At 38.5% G+C, this 18,368-nt stretch overlaps 1 protein-coding gene across 1 annotated transcript in view; it reads left to right on the plus strand.

The window, feature by feature from the left end:
- Positions 1-18,368, plus strand: part of SLC26A7 (solute carrier family 26 member 7) — a 182,103-nt gene that overhangs the window by 145,956 nt on the left and 17,779 nt on the right. The window contains exon 15 of the mRNA XM_007457342.1: positions 366-414. Within this exon, the coding sequence (XP_007457404.1) occupies positions 366-414 (49 nt within the window). The remainder of the gene's footprint in view (positions 1-365; positions 415-18,368) is intronic.

The raw sequence follows: 18,368 nt of genomic DNA on the forward strand, positions 1-18,368 counted from the left end.
GGTTGGCGGTCTCTCTTTGAGAGTGCTGTGTTAATGAAGTTAATTTCTGATTGGATACGCTACAATGAAAAACACGTACAAATGTTCAATTCCTGATCAAATATCAAAACAAACTTAATCTTGCAGAAAATGTTCTAAAGAAGATAGTCTGACTTGATAATTTAAATTATCTACTGAGCTAACATAAACTTAGAACTAATTATTTTAGTTCGTTGTATTTATCATTCTGAAAAAGAAAGCTAGGAAAAATAATTATTGGAGACTAGTTTTCTTTATTATTTATGGAGAAAAGAATGATGTTCTTTTTCAGGGACAGAAATGAATTTTTGTAATGTTATTCTTCTTTATATCTGTTTTCATTTCAGTGTGAACAAAACACATTGCTCAATTCTCTATCCAATGGCATTTGCAATGGTGAGTTAGCTTAAAAATAAAACTAAGTGTTCTGACTTGAATATAGACCAGAGAATGAAATCTTCTTCCCCTTCTTCTCCCTCTCTGCCTCCTACTTCTGTCCTCCCTCTCTCCTCCTGATCTACATCCTCCCTCCCCTCTCCACCTTCTCTTCCTCCCTCCTCCCATTCTCTCCTCCTCCATCTCCCTCCTCTTTGCCTACTCCATCTTCCTCTCTTTTTTCTCTCTACCTCTTTCTTTCTCTTCTCTCATATTCTGTCCTCCCCCTTCCTCCTTCTTCTTCCCTCTCATCCTCCTAATCTTTTAGAAGTGAATTTAAGATGTATAAACCTACAAAGGATGAAGGTGTAAAACTTTATTATGAGGTGTTAAGAATACTTGAAACACAAATTAATGGTATTTTTTGTAAAAATGGAAGGAAATACAATGTCCACTGATCAGAATGTACAATATTGAAAAGATGTCAGTTCTCAAATTTATTTATAGATATAAATTGAATCACAATGAAAATTCCAATAGGACATTTTAATGGCAATTGACAAGCTCATTCTAAATTTTGTACAAAAGCTCAAATGGCCAAGAATAGGCACAACTGTTGAAATATATGAACAAGCGGGAGAGCATGTTTTCTTATGTATGTATAGATGTATCATAAAGTCCTAATAATCAGTGCAGTGTGGTACTGGTTCAAAGATAAGTGAACAGATCAATAGGACAGAGTAGAGAGCACAGAAGTAAGGAAAATATCTCACATATATTGGTGTTTTATTTGTGACAAATGTGGCACTGGAGAGCAGTAAGTAAAAGACAGTCTTGTTAATATACAATGATGAGACAATCATGTATCCATAATGAATGAAATTAGACCTTTATCTCATACCATACCCCAAATCAGTACCAGCTGGATCAAAGTCCTAGGAGTGGTAGACAAATTAAATTTAGAATAGAATATAGGAGAATATATATAAGAAATATTAAACATTATCATTAAAATTCACTAGATTATTATCAAGAGCTTTTGTTTACCAAAAAGCATCATATAAATCATAAAAAGATAAGCCAGAGTAAAAGGAGATAGGTGTAACAAATAAAATGGAGAAAGAATTGCACTCCCCAGGATATCAAGGAGTGAAAATGGCAGATGGCCTGTTAGGAAAATGGGCAAGAGACATGAACAGACATTTCACAAAATGAGACATTTTCAAATATACCAATAAACATATGAGAATATGCTTAAATTCACTATTGTTATTTATAATAATTATTGAGGAAATATATATTAAATTCATGATAAATAACACTATATATATAATTGATATTTTTAAAAGTCTGACAATACCAAGTATTGGTGAGGATGTACAGCAACAAAAAGTTTCTTGCAGTGCTAGTGGGAGTGTAAACTGTTACAACCACCTTGGAAAACAGTTTGACAATATCATATAAAATTGAAGATACCATACCTTATGACCAGCAATTCCGCTCCCAGTTATGCATTCTAGCAAGTTACATAAACAAGAATGTTCACACAGTATTGTTTGTAACTACACAAATCTGGAAACAGCTCATATTTCAAAAAAAAATTATCAGGTATATACAACTATGAAATATTTGTACATTTGAATTTTTATTTGATATATTTATTATACTATATACATATACAATAATGAAAACTAGATGAGTCTTATAAACTTAATTGTGCAAAAATAAAAAGATGAAAGAAAACATTAAATTCAAATTCCATTATATAAACTTAAAAAAAAAACAGGAAAAGCTGACATACTGATTTTTGTTCTTCTAAAGACAATAGAAAAGGATTCTCTTAGTACCTGGAAACATATACAAGATTGTTCATAGTAGCTTTGTTTATAATTCTCCCAAATGCAGAAACAACTAAAATATTTATTAACAGTACAGTGGATAAAGAACATATGGAATATTTATATAAATATATTATAATAAATACATATTATAATATTTATTATATTACTTTATGTAAAGTATTCTAAATAAATGTATAACACATAGAATAGAATAAAATAAATATCATATAAATATATGAATTAATTGCATGACCCACATCAACATGGATGCAGCTCAGATGTTAGATTATCTGGTCTCTTCTGACTTCTTGTAGCAAATTTACTTTCTCTTACATTGTGCTTTCAAAGGACACTTGTATAATACTGGTATTGTACTTATTTAATGATCATTTCTTAAAGGTCTCACTTTTCTGCTAATCTGGAAACTTTTTAAGGGCATTCTCACCTCTGCATCACTAGATCAGGCTCACTTTGCACAGAGCAGTAACTGATGGGCATGGTCACCTTTGCTCTGTCCTTGTGAAATTTTGGCACCCAGTGGCTCTTTTTTAGTAGCCAGGACTGGTTGACCAGAATATTTTTATGGTATTTTCCTTCTCTCCCCTCTTCTGACACTCCAAAGTATCTAGGTTCTCCCATCTCTCACTCTTGTACAGGGGCAACCTCCTGTTCTCACTTCCCTGTGCTTTAAATCCTCAGGTTTCATTTACTGCTCATGTTCTTGGTTTCCTCTCTCAATTTAACTAGTAAAACCTATAACTCTTGGTTTTATTGTCTTTACATTTTCACTTCTGCGACTCTAATTCTGTCCTTAGCCATATTCAAAACGAATTAGTATGACTTTCATATTTTTTTTTTCTGTTATAAGACAGTCTGTCTTACTCCATGGATAGAATATACCCAGTTTTCCATGCTTACATCAGACAGAATTAATTAATCAAGGCACTTCCTCCTATGAGCCAAAGTAACCTGAGAATCTTCTAAACAGGCAGTTGCAATAAGCTGCTACAAATGGTTGGTGTTGACACACAAGCTGAGATGTAGTTGCCATCCCAGCTTTATTCTATTCTGTGATGTAATGATACATTAATCTTAAATCACCTTTTTAGAAAAGCCTTCTTATGCATTAGAGATTATAAAGATTCCCTTCTGAGGATCAAGTGCCCACTCTTCATCTTGACACCTAAAACCCTTATTTTCTCAAACTGAGTTCCCTTTTACTACACATTACACAAGTTCTCTATCCCAATCAGATGAATCAGTTCATGGCCCCTACATCTAATTTTATTGTCCCTGGATCTGATCCTTTATTTATATTCTCCCTTCTAGAACAATCTACTTTTTTTGCCAATCCAAATACTATATTTTCTTCAAGGTTTAATAGAGAAGTAAAATAAATTGAAGGGACACACTCTTTGGCAATCTCAGGTAGACAAAGAAGTCAGCCAGATCCATAGAGGGGAATATACAGTCAAGTGCAGCCTGGAATTCAGTGTCTTCAGCTGTAAGATGGAAATCATAGTAACATGGAGAGATTACCACATGCCTCACTCAGTCACATATCACCTTACATGGTTATAAAGTTGTTTCATTCAACCATATTTTCCTCCCAACTAGATTTTTAAGGGAAGAAATGTTTTAAATTTATATTAAAAATTAAAAATTTTTAAATTTTTTAAATTAAATTTTTAAAATTTAAAAATTTAAAAATATTTTAAATTTCCATTGCATTATCCTTCATTGTCCAATGAGCACTAGGTCAGTGAATGAAAATTACAATGCTAATATTTGTATAGAACTTCCAAGTTCTCAAAGGACATTCTTCTGAATAACTGAAATAGATAATTGGTAACTATACTTCCATTTTCAAACAGGTAATAGGATGCTATTCATTTTACTGATGAAAATGTTGAGGACATAGATAACTAATTTGCTCAGGATTGTGCAGTTGGTTAGGGACAGAAGAGGAACTCAAGTCCCTGTTGAAGACAGACATGTGTACAGGAAAGGGTGCTTAAAGCTGGGATTTGGGAGTTCTGAGCCAGATGCCGTCTGCAGGAACACAACCAAGAAGGGTGTGTTGGTGTTAATACAGGGAAAATGAGGTAACAGACAGCGCCATCTTCCTCTGCTTTGGTTGAAAGCTTGTGAAAATGGAGATAGAGGATGGACTTAGAAGAGATTTCAGTATGTAATTAACATAACCAGCACTGTTTGGGTGTTGGGGGAAGAGAGAGGGCAATACAAATGATGATTTGAAGCTTTGAACCGCTGAAACTGGGATAAATAACAGGAAATCCGGGAGGGTGGCTAAAAGGAAAGGGAAGTTTATTTTAGGAGATGGTGAATTTAAGATACTGGGAGACCTTAAGGAGACATCCATGAGTTTTGGGGACCACTGAAGAGATCTGGAAGTAACTAAAGCAAAGGGAAATACTAGCTGGGAAAGGGAGTAGAAAAGAGGAAAGAGAATAAAAAATACCCCCTCCCAACAATCTTTACAGAAGAGGAAGATTGGATTGAATAATCAAAATATGTAAATACACATAAACTATGTAAATAAGATGGAAGTCATCATATTTCTCTGAATGAAAACAAAAATTGCACAAATGTGAACAAATCTTCCATTAACATGTTTAGTATGTTGTGTTCCAAAACACCTTAGTCACATTGTGCCATTACCAAGAGGCACTCTGTCGACGTCCCTCTTAGCATTGTGATTTTTCAGGTTCATCTCCACCACCTTCTTTTTTTTTTTTTTAACATCTTTATTGGTGTATAATTGCTTTACAATGGTGTGTTAGTTTCTGCTTTACAAGAAATTGAATCACCTATACATATACGTATATCCCCATATGTAGTCCCTCTTGCATCTACCTCTGACCTTCCATATGCTACCCCTCTAGGTGGTCACATAGCACCCAACTAATCTCCCTGTGCTATGAGGATGCTTCCCACTAGCTATCTATTTTATACTTGGTAGTACATATAAGTCCATGCCACTCTCTCACTTTATCCCAGCTTACCTTTCCCCCTCCCCATGTCCTCAAGTCCATTCTCCATGTCTACGTCTTTATTTCTCTCTTGCCCCTAGGTTCATCAGAACATTTTTTTTTTTTTTAGATTCCATATATATGTGTTAGCATGCTGTAATTATTTTTCTCTTTCTGACTTACTTCACTCTGTATGACAGTCTCTATGTCCACTGACCTCACTACAAATAACTCAATTTAGTTTCTTTTTATGGCTGAGCAATATTTCATTGTATATATGTGCCACATCTTTATGCATTTATCAGTCGGACTCTTAGGTTGCTTCCATGTCCTGGCTATTGTAAATAGTGCTGCAATGAATATTGTGGTACATGACTCTTTTCGAATTACGGTTTTCTCAGGGTATATGCACAGTACTGGGAATGCTGGGTTGCATGGTAGTTCTAATTTTAGTTTTTTAAGGAACCTCCATACTGTTTTCCATAATGGCTGTATCAATTTACATGCCCACCAACAGTGCAAGAGGGTTCCCTTTTCCCCACATCCTCTCTAGTATTTACTGTTTGCAGATTTTTTGTTGATGGCCATTCTGACTGGTGTGAGGTGATACCTCATTGTAGTTTTGATTTGCATATCTCTAATGATTAGTGATGTTGAGCACCCTTTCATGTGTTTGTTGGCAATCTGTATATCTTCTGTGGAGAAATGTCTATTTAGGTCTTCTGCCCAATTTTGGATTGGGATGTTTGTTTTTTTGATATTGAGCTGCATCAGATGCTTGTAAATTTTGGAGATTAATCCTTTGTTAGTTGCTTCATTTGCAGATATTTTCTCCCATTCTGAGGGTTGTCTTCTCATCTTGTTTATGGTTTCCTTTGCTGTGCAAAAGCATTTAAGTTTCATTAGACCCCATTTGTTTATTTTTGTTCTTATTTCCATTTCTCTAGGAGGTGGGTCAAAGAGGATCTTGCTGTGATTTATGTCATAGAGTGTTCTGCCTATGTTTTCCTCTAAGAGTTTGATGGTGTGTGGACTTACATTTAAGTCTTTAATACATTTTTAGTTTATTTTTGTGTATGGTGTTAGGGAGTCTTCTAAAATCATTCATTTACATATAGCTGTCCAGTTTTCCCAGCACTACTTATTGAAGAGGCTGTCTTTTCTCCATTGGATATTCTTACCAAATTTATCAAAGATAAGGGGACCATATGTGCGTGAGTTCATCTCTAGACTTTCTATCCTGTTCCATTGATCTATATTTCTGTTTTTGTGCCAGTACCATACTGTCTTGATTACTGTAGCTTTGCAGTATAGTCTGCAGTCTGTGAGCCTGATTCCTCCAGCTCTGTTTTTCTTTCTTAAGATTGCTTTGGCTATTTGGGGTCTCTTGTGTTTGCATACAAATTTGGAAAGCTTTTGTTCTAGCTCTGTGAAAAATGCCGTTGGTAGTTTGATAGGGATGGAATTGAATCTGTAGATAGCTTTGGGTAGTATAGTCCTTTTCACAATGTTGATTCTTCCAATCCAAAAACATGGTATATCTCTCCAGCTGTTTGTATCGTATTTAATTTTTTCATCAGTGTCTTATAGTTTTCTGCCTACAGGTCTTTTGTCTCCTTAAGTAGGTTTATTCCTAAGTGTTTTATTCTTTTTCTTGCAATGGTAAATGGAAGTGTTTCCTTAATCTCCTTTTCTGATCTTTCATTGTTAGTGTATAGGAATGCAAGAGATTTCTGTGCATTAATTTTGTATCCTGCTACTTTACCAAATTAATTGATTACCTCTAGTATTTTTCTGGTAGCATCTTTAGGATTCTCTATGTATAGTATCATGTCATCTGCAAACAGTGACCGCTTTACTTCTTCTTTTCCGATTTGGATTCCTTTTATTTCTTTTACTTCTCTGATTGCTCTGGCTAAAACTTCCAAAACTATGTTGAATAACACTGGTGAGAGTGGGCAACCTTGTTTTGTTCCTGATCTTAGTGGAAATGGTTTTAGTTTTTCACCATTAAGAACCATGTTGGGTGTGGGTTTGTCATATATGGCCTTTATTATGTTGAGGTAAGTTCCCGCTATACTTACCTTCTGGAGGATTTTTTTTATCATAAATGGGTGTTGCATTTTGTCAAAATCTTTTTCTGCATCTATTGAGATGTTCATATGTTTTTCTCCTTCAATTTGTTAATATGGTGTATCACATTGATTGATTTGCGTTTATTGAAGAATCCTTACATTCCTGGGATAAACCCCACATGATCATGGTGTATGATCTTATTAATGAACTGTTGTATTCTGTTTTCCACTATTCTTTTGAGGATTTTTTCATCTATGTTCACCACTGATATTGGCCTGTAGTACTCTTTTTTTGTGACAACTTTGGTTTTGGTAAGAGGGTGATGGTGGCCTTATAGAATAAGTTTGGGAGTGTTCCTCTCTCTGCTCTACTTTGGAAGAGTTTGAGAAGGATAAGTGATAGCTCTTCCTTAAATGTTTGATAGAATTCACCTGTGAAGCCATCTGGTCCTTTGCTTATGTTTGTCGGAAGATTTTAAATCACAGTCCCAATTTCAGTGCTTGTGTTTCGTCTGTATATATATTTTTAATTTTTTCCTGGTTAAGTCTCAGAAAGTTGTGCTTTTCTAAGAATTTCTCCATTTCTTCCAGGTTGTCCATTTTATTGGCATAGAGTTGCTTGTAGTAATCTCTCATGATGCTTTGTATTTATTCAGTGTCAGTTATTCTTTTTCATTTCTAATTCTATTGTTTTGAGTCTTCTCCCTTTTTATTTTATTTTTTTTTTGCATTACACGGGTCTCTCACTGTTGTGCCCTCTCCCGTTGCGGAGCACAGGCTCCGGACGCGCAGGCCCAGCGGCCATGGCTCACGGGCCCAGCCTCTCCGCGACATGTGGGATCCTCCTGGACCGGGGCACGAACCCGCATCCCCTGCATCAGCAGGCGGACTCTCAACCACTGCGCCACCAGGGAAGCCCTTATTTATTTTTTAATATAGTTATTGGAGTATAATTGGTTTACAATGGTGTGTTAGTTTCTGTTTTATAACAAAGTGAATCAGCTATGGATATACTTGTATCCTCATATCTCTTTCCTCTTGCACCTCCTTCCCTCCCACCATCTATCTGGTCACAAAGCACTGAGCTGATCTCCCTGTGCTATGTGACTTCTTCCCACTAGCTATCTATTTTACATTTGGTAGTGTATATATGTCCATATATACACTACCACTCTCTCAGTTTGTCCCAGCTTACCCCCACTCCCTGTGTCCTCAAGTCCATTCTCTAGTATGTCTGCATCTTTATTCCCATCTGGTCCCTAGGTTCTTCAAGACCATTTTTTCTTTTTTTTTAGATTCCATATATATATATGTATTAGCATACAGTGTTTGTTTTTCTCTTTCTGACTTACTTTACTCTGTATGACAGACTCTAGGTCCATCCACCTCACTACAAATAACTCAATTTCGTTTCTTTTTATGGCTGAGTAATATTCTATTGTATATATGTGTCACATCTTCTTTATCCATTCATCTGTCGATGGACACTTAGGTTGCTTCCATGTCCTCGCTATTGTAAGTAGAGCTGCAATGAACATTGTGGTACATGACTCTTTTTGAATTATGGCTTTTTCAGGGTATATGCCCAGTAGAGGAATTGCTGGGTCGTATGAGAGTTCTATTTTTAGTTTTTTAAGGAACCTCCATACTGTTCTCCATAGTGGCTCTATCTATTTACATTCCCACCAACAGTGTATGAGTCTTCCCTTTTCTCCACACCCTCTCCAGCATTTATTGTTTGTAGGTTTTTCGATTATGCCATTCTGCCCAGTGTGAGAGGATATTGCAACGTAGTTTTGATTTGCATTTCTCTAATGATTAATGATGTTGATGATTCTTTCATATTCTTGTTGGCAATCTGTGTATCTTCTTTGGAGAAATGTCTATTTAGGTCTTCTGCCCATTTTTGTATTGGGTTGTTTGTTTTTTTGATATTGAGCTACATGAGCTGCTTGTAAATTTTGGAGATGAATCCTTTGTCAGTTGCTTCATTTGCAAATATTTTCTCCCATTCAGAGGGTTGTATGCTCATCTTTTGCATGTTTTCCATTGCTGTGCAAAAGCTTTTAAGTTTCATTAGGTCCCATTTTTGTTAATTTTTATTTCCATTCCTCTAGGAGAGAGTCAAAAGGGATCTTGCTGTCATTTATGTCACAGAGTGTTCTGCCTATGTTTTCCTCTAAGAGTTTGATAGTGTCTGGCCTTACAGTTAGGTCTTTAATGCATATATATCCATTTTGAGTTTATTTTTGTGTATGATTTTAGGGAGTGTTCTAATTTCATTCTTTTACATGTAGCTGTCCAGTGTTCCCAGCACCACTTATTGAAGAGGCTGTCTTTTCTCCATTGGATATTCTTGCCTCCTTTATCAAAGATAAGGTGACCACACGTGCATGGGTTTATCTCTGGGTTTTCTATCCTGTTCCATTGATCTATATTTCTGTTTTTGTGCCAGTACCATACTGTCTTGATTACTGTAGCTTTGTAGCATAGTCTGAAGTCAGGGTGCTGATTCCTCCAGCTCTATTTTTCTTTCTCAAGATTGCTTTGGCTCTTCGGGGTGTTTTGTGTTTCCGTACAAATTGTGAAATTTTTCCTCCCAGTTCTGTAAAAAGTGCTAGTGGTAGTTTGATGGGGATTGCATTGAATCTGTACCTTGCTTTGGGTAGTATAGTCATTTTCACAATGTTGATGCTTCCAATCCAAGAACATGGTATATTTCTCCATCTATTTGTATCACCTTTAATTTCTTTCTTCAGTATCTTATAATTTTCTGCATATAGGTCCTTTGTCTCCTTAGGTAGGTTTATTCCTAGGTATTTTATTCTTTTTGTTTCAGTGGTAAATGGGAGTGGATTCTTAATTTTAGCTTCAGATTGTTCATCATTAGTGTATAGGAATGAAAGATTTCTGTGCATTAATTTTGTATCATGCTACTTTACCAAATTCATTGATTACCTCTAGTAGTTTTCTGGTAACATCTTTAGGATTCTCTATGTATAGTATCATGTCATCTGCAAACAGTGACAGCTTTACTTCTTCTTTTCCACTTTGGATTCCTTTTATTTCTTTTGCTTCTCTAATTGCTGTGGCTAAAACTCCCAAAACTATGTTGAATAATAGTGGTGAGAATGGACAAACTTGTCTTATTCCTGATCTTGGAGGAAGTGGTTTCAATTTTTAACCATTGAGAACAAGGTTGGCTGTGGGTTTGTCATATATGGCCTTTATTATGTTGAGGTAAGTTCCCATTACGTCTACTTTCTGAATGGTTTTTATTATAAGTGGGTGTTGAATTTTGTCAAATGCTTTTTCTGCATCTATTGAAATAATCATATGGATTTTCTCCTTCAATTTGTTAATATGGTGTATCACATTGATTGATTTGCATATATTGTAGAATCCTTGCATTCCTGGGATAAACCTCACTTGGTCATGGTGGTTGATCTTTGTAATGTGCTGTTGGATTCTGTTTGCTAGTATTTTGCTGAGGAGTTTTGCATATATGTTCATCAGTGATATTGGTCAGTAGTTTTCTGTTTTTGTGACATCTTTGTCTGCTTTTGGTGTCAGGGTGATGGTGGCCTCGTAGAATGTGTTTGGGAGTGTTCCTCCATCTGCCATATTTTGGAAGAGTTTTAGAAGGACAGGTGTTACCTCTTCTCTAAACGTTTGATAGAATTTGCCTGTGAAGCCATTTGGTCCTGGGCCTTTGTTTGTTGGAAGATTTTTAATGACAGTTTCAATTTCAGTGCTTGTGATTGGTCTGTTCATATTTTCTATTTCAATCTAGTTCATTCTAGGAAGGTTGTGCATTTCTAAGAATTTGACCTTTTTATTTTATTTTATTTTATTTTTGCGGTATGTGGGTCTCTCACTATTGTGGCCTCTCCTGCTGCAGAGCACAGGCTCCGGATGTGCAGGCTCAGTGGCCATGGCTCATGGGCCCAGCTGCTCTGCAGCATGTGGGATCTTCCCAGACTGGGGCACAAACCTGTTGAGAGGTGGACTCTCAACCACTGCACAGCAGGGAAGCCCTCAGAGAAACAACTTTTAGTTTTATTGATCTTTGCTCTCGTTTCCTTCATTTCTTTTTTATTTATTTCTGGTCTTATCTTTATGGTTTCCTTCCTTCTGGTAACTTTGCAGTTTTTTGTTCTTCTTTCTCTAATTCCTTTAGGTGTAAGGTTAGTTGGTTTATGTGAGGTGTTTCTTGTTTCTTAAGGTTGGATAGTATTGCTATGCTTTTCCCTCTTAATACTGCTTTTGCTGATTCCCTTAAGTTTTGCCTCATCTTGTTTCCATTTTCCTTTGCTTCTAGATATTTTTTGATTTCCTCTTTGATTTCTTCAGTGATCTCCTGGTTATTAAGTAGTGTATTGTTTATTCTCCATGTGTTTTTATTTTTTACAGATGTTTTCCTGTAATTGATATCTAGTCTAATAGCATTGTTGTCAGAAAAGCTACTTCATACAATTTCAATTTTATTAAACTTACCAAGGCTTGATTTGTGACCCAAGATATGATGGAGAATGTATCATGAGCGCTTGAGAAGAAAGTGTATTGTGTTGTTTTTGGATGGAATGTCCTATAAATATCAATTAAGTTCATCTTGTTTAATGTATCATTTAAAGCATGTGTTTCCTTATTTATTTTCATTTTGGATGATCAGTCCATTGGTGAAATTGGGGTGTTACATTCCCCTAGTGTGATTGTGTTACTGTAGATTTCCCCTTTTATGGCTGTTAGTATTTGCCTTATGTATTGAGGTGCTCCTATGTTGGGTTCATAAATATTTGCAATTGTTATATCTTCTTGGATTGATCCCTTGATCATTATGTAGTGTCCTTATTTTCTCTTGTAATAGTCTGTGTTTTAAAGTCCATTTTGTCTGATATGAGAATTGCTACTCCAGATTTATTTTGATTTCCATTTGCATGAAATATCTTTTTCCATCCCTTCACTTTCAGGATGCATATGTCCCTAGGTCTGAAGTGGGTCTCTTGTAGACAGCATATATACAGGTCTTCCTTTTGTATCCATTCAGCCAGTCTATGTCTTTTGGTTGGAGCATTTAATCCATTTACACTTAAAGTAGTTAAGTGTATGTTCCTATTACCTTTTTGGAGGTTGTTATTGTAGGTCTTTTCCTTCTGTTGTGTCTCATGCCCAGATAAGTTCCTTTAACATTTGTTTTAAAGCTGGTTTGGTGGTGCTGAATTCTCTTAGCTTTTGCTTTTCTTTAAAGGTTTTAATTTCTCCGTTGAATGTGAATGAGATCCTTGCTGCATAGAGTAATCTTGGTTGTAGGTTTTCCCCTTCCATCACTTTAAATATGTCCTGCCACTCCCTTCTGGCTTGTATAGTTTCTGCTGAAAGATGAGCTGTTAACCTTATGGGGATTCCCTTGTATGTTTGTTGTTTTTCCCTTGTTGCTTTTAATAGATTTTTTGTGTATTTAATTTTTGACAGTTTGATTAATATGTGTCTTGGTGCATTTCTCCTTGGATTTATCCTGTATGGGACTCTATGTGCTTCCTGGACTTGATTAACTATTTGCTTTACCATATTAGGGAAGTTTTCAACCATAATCTCTTCAAGTATTTTCTTCTTCCCTTTCTTTTTCTCTTCTTCTGGGACCCCTATAATTCAAATGTTTGTGTGTTTAATATTGTCCCAGAAGTCTCTGAGACTGTCCTCAATTCTCTTCATTCTTTTTTCTTTATTCTGCTCTGCAGTAGTGTTTCCCACTATTTATCTTCCAGGTCACTTATCTGTTCTTCTCCCTCAGTTATTCTTCTATTGATCCCTTGTAGAGAATTTTTAATTTCATTTATTGTATTGTTCATGATTGTTTGTTTGCACTTTAGTTCTTCTAGGTCCTTGTTAAATGTTTCTTTCATTTTCTCCATTCTATTTCCAATATTTTGGATCACCTTTACTATCATTATTCTGAATTATTTTTCAGGTAGACTGCCTATTTCCTTTTCATTTTTTAGGTCTGGTGGTTTTTTACCTTGCTCATTCATCTGCTGTGTGTTCCTTTGTCTTCTCATTTTGCTTAACTTACTGTGTTTGGGGTCTCCTTTTCACAGCCTGAAGGTTCGCAGTTCCTGTTGTTTTTGGTGTCTGCCCCCAGTGCTAAGGTTGGTTCAGGGGTCATGTAGGCTTCCTGTTGGAGGGGACTGTTGCCTGTGTTTTGGTGAATGAGTCTGGATCTTGTATTTCTATTGGGCAGGTCCACGTCTAGTGGTGAGTATTTGGGGTGCCTATGACCTTATTATGGTTTTAGGCAGCCTCTCTGCTAATGGGTGGGGTTGTGTCCCTGTCTTGCTATTTGTTTGGCATAGGGTGTCCAGCACTGTAGCTTGCTGGTCGTTAAGTCGAGCTGGGTCTTGGCATTGAGATGGAGATCTCTGGGAGATTTTCACCATTTGATATTACGTGGAGCTGGGAGATCTCTGGTGGACTAATGTCCTGAACTTGGCTCTTCCACCTCAGAGGCATATCCCTGATGCATGGTTGGAGCACCAAGAGTCTGTCATCCACACAGCTCAAAATAAAAGGGAGAAAAAAAGAAAGAGAGAAAGAAAAAAGTAAAATTAAATTAAATTAAAAAGTTATTAAAAGAAAAACCCCAAAATAATTATTTTAAAATTGTTTTAATTAATTTTTAAAAAAGAACGAAAGAAAGAAGAGAACAACCAAACTAAAAAACAAATCCACCAATGATAGCAAGTGGTGAGAACTATACTGGAAAAAAAAAAGAAAAAAGAAAACGGAGAGAAGGAACCCTAGGTCAAATGGTAAAAGCAAAGCTATACAGACAAAATCACACACAGAAGCATATGCATACACATTCACAAAAAGAGAAAAAGGGAAAAAAATATATATATCCTTGTTTCCAAAGTCCACCTCCTCAATTTGGGATGATTTGTTGTCTATTCAGGTATTCCACAGATGCAGGGTATATCAGGTTGACTGTGGAGATTTAATCCATTGCTCCTTAGGCTCCTGGGAGAGATTTCCTTTTCTCTTTGTTCGCACAGCTCCTGGGATTCAGCTTTGGATTTGGCGCTGCCTCTGCATGTAGGTCGCCTGAGGGCTTCTGTTCTTCGCTCAGACAGGACGGGGTTAAAGGAGCAGCTGATTAGGGGAATCTGGTTCACTTAGGCTGGGGTGAGGGAAGGGTACGGAGTGCGGGGCGAGCCTGCGGCAGCAGAGGCCAACACGACATTGCAATAGCCTGAGGCGTGCTATGTGTTCTCCCAAGGAAGTCGTCCCTGGATCATGGGACCCTGGCAGTGGCGGGCTGCACAGTCTCCCAGGAGGGGAGGTATGGATAATGACCTGTGCTTGCACACAGGTTTCTTGGTAGCTGCAGCAGCAGTCTTAGCATCTCATGCCTGTCTCTGGGGTCTATGCTGATAGCCGCCGCTGGCACCCGTCTCCGGAGCTCCTTTAAGTAGCGCTCTTAATCCCCTCTCCTGGAGCACCAGGAAACAAAGAGGCATTAAAAAGTCTCTTGCCTCTTCGACAGTTCCAGACCTTTTCCTGGACTCCCTCCTGGCTAGCCATGGATCACTAGTCCCCTGCAGGCTGTGTTCACGCAGCCAACTCCAGTCCTCTCCCTGGGATCTGACCTCTGAAGCCCGAGCCCCAGGTCCCAGCCCCCACCCGTCCCGGCGGGTGACCAGTCAAGCCTCTCAGGCTGGTGAGTGCTGGTCGGCACCGATCCTCTGTGTGGGAATCTCTCTGCTTTGCCCTCTGCACTGCTGTTGCTGTGCTCTGCTCCATGGCTCCGAAGCCTCGCCACCCAGCCCCCTCAGTCTCCGCCCGCGACGGGGTTTCCTACTGTGTGGAAACCTTTCCTCCTTCACAGCTCCCTCATCCCCTGGTTCAGGTCCCATCCCTATTCTTTTGCCTCTGTTGTTTTTTTTTTCTTTTTCTTTTGCCCTACCCAGGTACGAGGGGAGTTTCTTGCTTCTTTGGAGGTCTGAGGTCTTCTGCCAGCATTCAGTTGGTGTTCTGAAGGAGCTGTTCCACATGTAGATGTATTTCTGATGTATTTGTGGGGAGGAAGGTGATCTCCACATCTTACTCTTTTGCCATCTTGAAGGTCTCCCTCTACCACCTTCTTACCTGCTTAACTTCAAACTATCCTCCAAATCTCAGGTTACGTGTCCCATTCTTCCTTTCATTCCTGTATTATCATGTCCTTGTTCACTCAGCAAATATTTTTGTATTTAATAGACATCTTCTGAGTCCTAGGCACAATGACAGATGCTGTATATTCAAGGATGAAGAAAGCAGGCATATTAGGGAAGTTTTCAACTATAATCTCTTCAAATATTTTCTCAGTCCCTTTCTTTTTCTCTTCTTCTTCTGGGACCCCTATAATTCGAATGTTGGTGCATTTAATGTTGTCCCAGAGGTCTCTGAGACTGTCCTCAATTCTTTTCATTCTTTTTTCTTTATTCTGCTCTGCAGTAGTGTTTCCCACTATTTATCTTCCAGGTCACTTATCTGTTCTTCTCCCTCAGTTATTCTTCTATTGATCCCTTGTAGAGAATTTTTAATTTCATTTATTGTATTGTTCATGATTGTTTGTTTGCACTTTAGTTCTTCTAGGTCCTTGTTAAATGTTTCTTTCATTTTCTCCATTCTATTTCCAATATTTTGGATCACCTTTACTATCATTATTCTGAATTATTTTTCAGGTAGACTGCCTATTTCCTTTTCATTTTTTAGGTCTGGTGGTTTTTTACCTTGCTCATTCATCTGCTGTGTGTTCCTTTGTCTTCTCATTTTGCTTAACTTACTGTGTTTGGGGTCTCCTTTTCACAGCCTGAAGGTTCGCAGTTCCTGTTGTTTTTGGTGTCTGCCCCCAGTGCTAAGGTTGGTTCAGGGGTCATGTAGGCTTCCTGTTGGAGGGGACTGTTGCCTGTGTTTTGGTGAATGAGTCTGGATCTTGTATTTCTATTGGGCAGGTCCACGTCTAGTGGTGAGTATTTGGGGTGCCTATGACCTTATTATGGTTTTAGGCAGCCTCTCTGCTAATGGGTGGGGTTGTGTCCCTGTCTTGCTATTTGTTTGGCATAGGGTGTCCAGCACTGTAGCTTGCTGGTCGTTAAGTCGAGCTGGGTCTTGGCATTGAGATGGAGATCTCTGGGAGATTTTCACCATTTGATATTACGTGGAGCTGGGAGATCTCTGGTGGACTAATGTCCTGAACTTGGCTCTTCCACCTCAGAGGCATATCCCTGATGCATGGTTGGAGCACCAAGAGTCTGTCATCCACACAGCTCAAAATAAAAGGGAGAAAAAAAGAAAGAGAGAAAGAAAAAAGTAAAATTAAATTAAATTAAAAAGTTATTAAAAGAAAAACCCCAAAATAATTATTTTAAAATTGTTTTAATTAATTTTTAAAAAAGAACGAAAGAAAGAAGAGAACAACCAAACTAAAAAACAAATCCACCAATGATAGCAAGTGGTGAGAACTATACTGGAAAAAAAAAAGAAAAAAGAAAACGGAGAGAAGGAACCCTAGGTCAAATGGTAAAAGCAAAGCTATACAGACAAAATCACACACAGAAGCATATGCATACACATTCACAAAAAGAGAAAAAGGGAAAAAAATATATATATCCTTGTTTCCAAAGTCCACCTCCTCAATTTGGGATGATTTGTTGTCTATTCAGGTATTCCACAGATGCAGGGTATATCAGGTTGACTGTGGAGATTTAATCCATTGCTCCTTAGGCTCCTGGGAGAGATTTCCTTTTCTCTTTGTTCGCACAGCTCCTGGGATTCAGCTTTGGATTTGGCGCTGCCTCTGCATGTAGGTCGCCTGAGGGCTTCTGTTCTTCGCTCAGACAGGACGGGGTTAAAGGAGCAGCTGATTAGGGGAATCTGGTTCACTTAGGCTGGGGTGAGGGAAGGGTACGGAGTGCGGGGCGAGCCTGCGGCAGCAGAGGCCAACACGACATTGCAATAGCCTGAGGCGTGCTATGTGTTCTCCCAAGGAAGTCGTCCCTGGATCATGGGACCCTGGCAGTGGCGGGCTGCACAGTCTCCCAGGAGGGGAGGTATGGATAATGACCTGTGCTTGCACACAGGTTTCTTGGTAGCTGCAGCAGCAGTCTTAGCATCTCATGCCTGTCTCTGGGGTCTATGCTGATAGCCGCCGCTGGCACCCGTCTCCGGAGCTCCTTTAAGTAGCGCTCTTAATCCCCTCTCCTGGAGCACCAGGAAACAAAGAGGCATTAAAAAGTCTCTTGCCTCTTCGACAGTTCCAGACCTTTTCCTGGACTCCCTCCTGGCTAGCCATGGATCACTAGTCCCCTGCAGGCTGTGTTCACGCAGCCAACTCCAGTCCTCTCCCTGGGATCTGACCTCTGAAGCCCGAGCCCCAGGTCCCAGCCCCCACCCGTCCCGGCGGGTGACCAGTCAAGCCTCTCAGGCTGGTGAGTGCTGGTCGGCACCGATCCTCTGTGTGGGAATCTCTCTGCTTTGCCCTCTGCACTGCTGTTGCTGTGCTCTGCTCCATGGCTCCGAAGCCTCGCCACCCAGCCCCCTCAGTCTCCGCCCGCGACGGGGTTTCCTACTGTGTGGAAACCTTTCCTCCTTCACAGCTCCCTCATCCCCTGGTTCAGGTCCCATCCCTATTCTTTTGCCTCTGTTGTTTTTTTTTTCTTTTTCTTTTGCCCTACCCAGGTACGAGGGGAGTTTCTTGCTTCTTTGGAGGTCTGAGGTCTTCTGCCAGCATTCAGTTGGTGTTCTGAAGGAGCTGTTCCACATGTAGATGTATTTCTGATGTATTTGTGGGGAGGAAGGTGATCTCCACATCTTACTCTTTTGCCATCTTGAAGGTCTCCCTCTACCACCTTCTTACCTGCTTAACTTCAAACTATCCTCCAAATCTCAGGTTACGTGTCCCATTCTTCCTTTCATTCCTGTATTATCATGTCCTTGTTCACTCAGCAAATATTTTTGTATTTAATAGACATCTTCTGAGTCCTAGGCACAATGACAGATGCTGTATATTCAAGGATGAAGAAAGCAGG

Source organism: Lipotes vexillifer, unplaced genomic scaffold (assembly GCF_000442215.2).
Source record: "Lipotes vexillifer unplaced genomic scaffold, Lipotes_vexillifer_v1.1 scaffold174, whole genome shotgun sequence".
Lineage (NCBI taxonomy): Eukaryota > Metazoa > Chordata > Mammalia > Artiodactyla > Lipotidae > Lipotes > Lipotes vexillifer.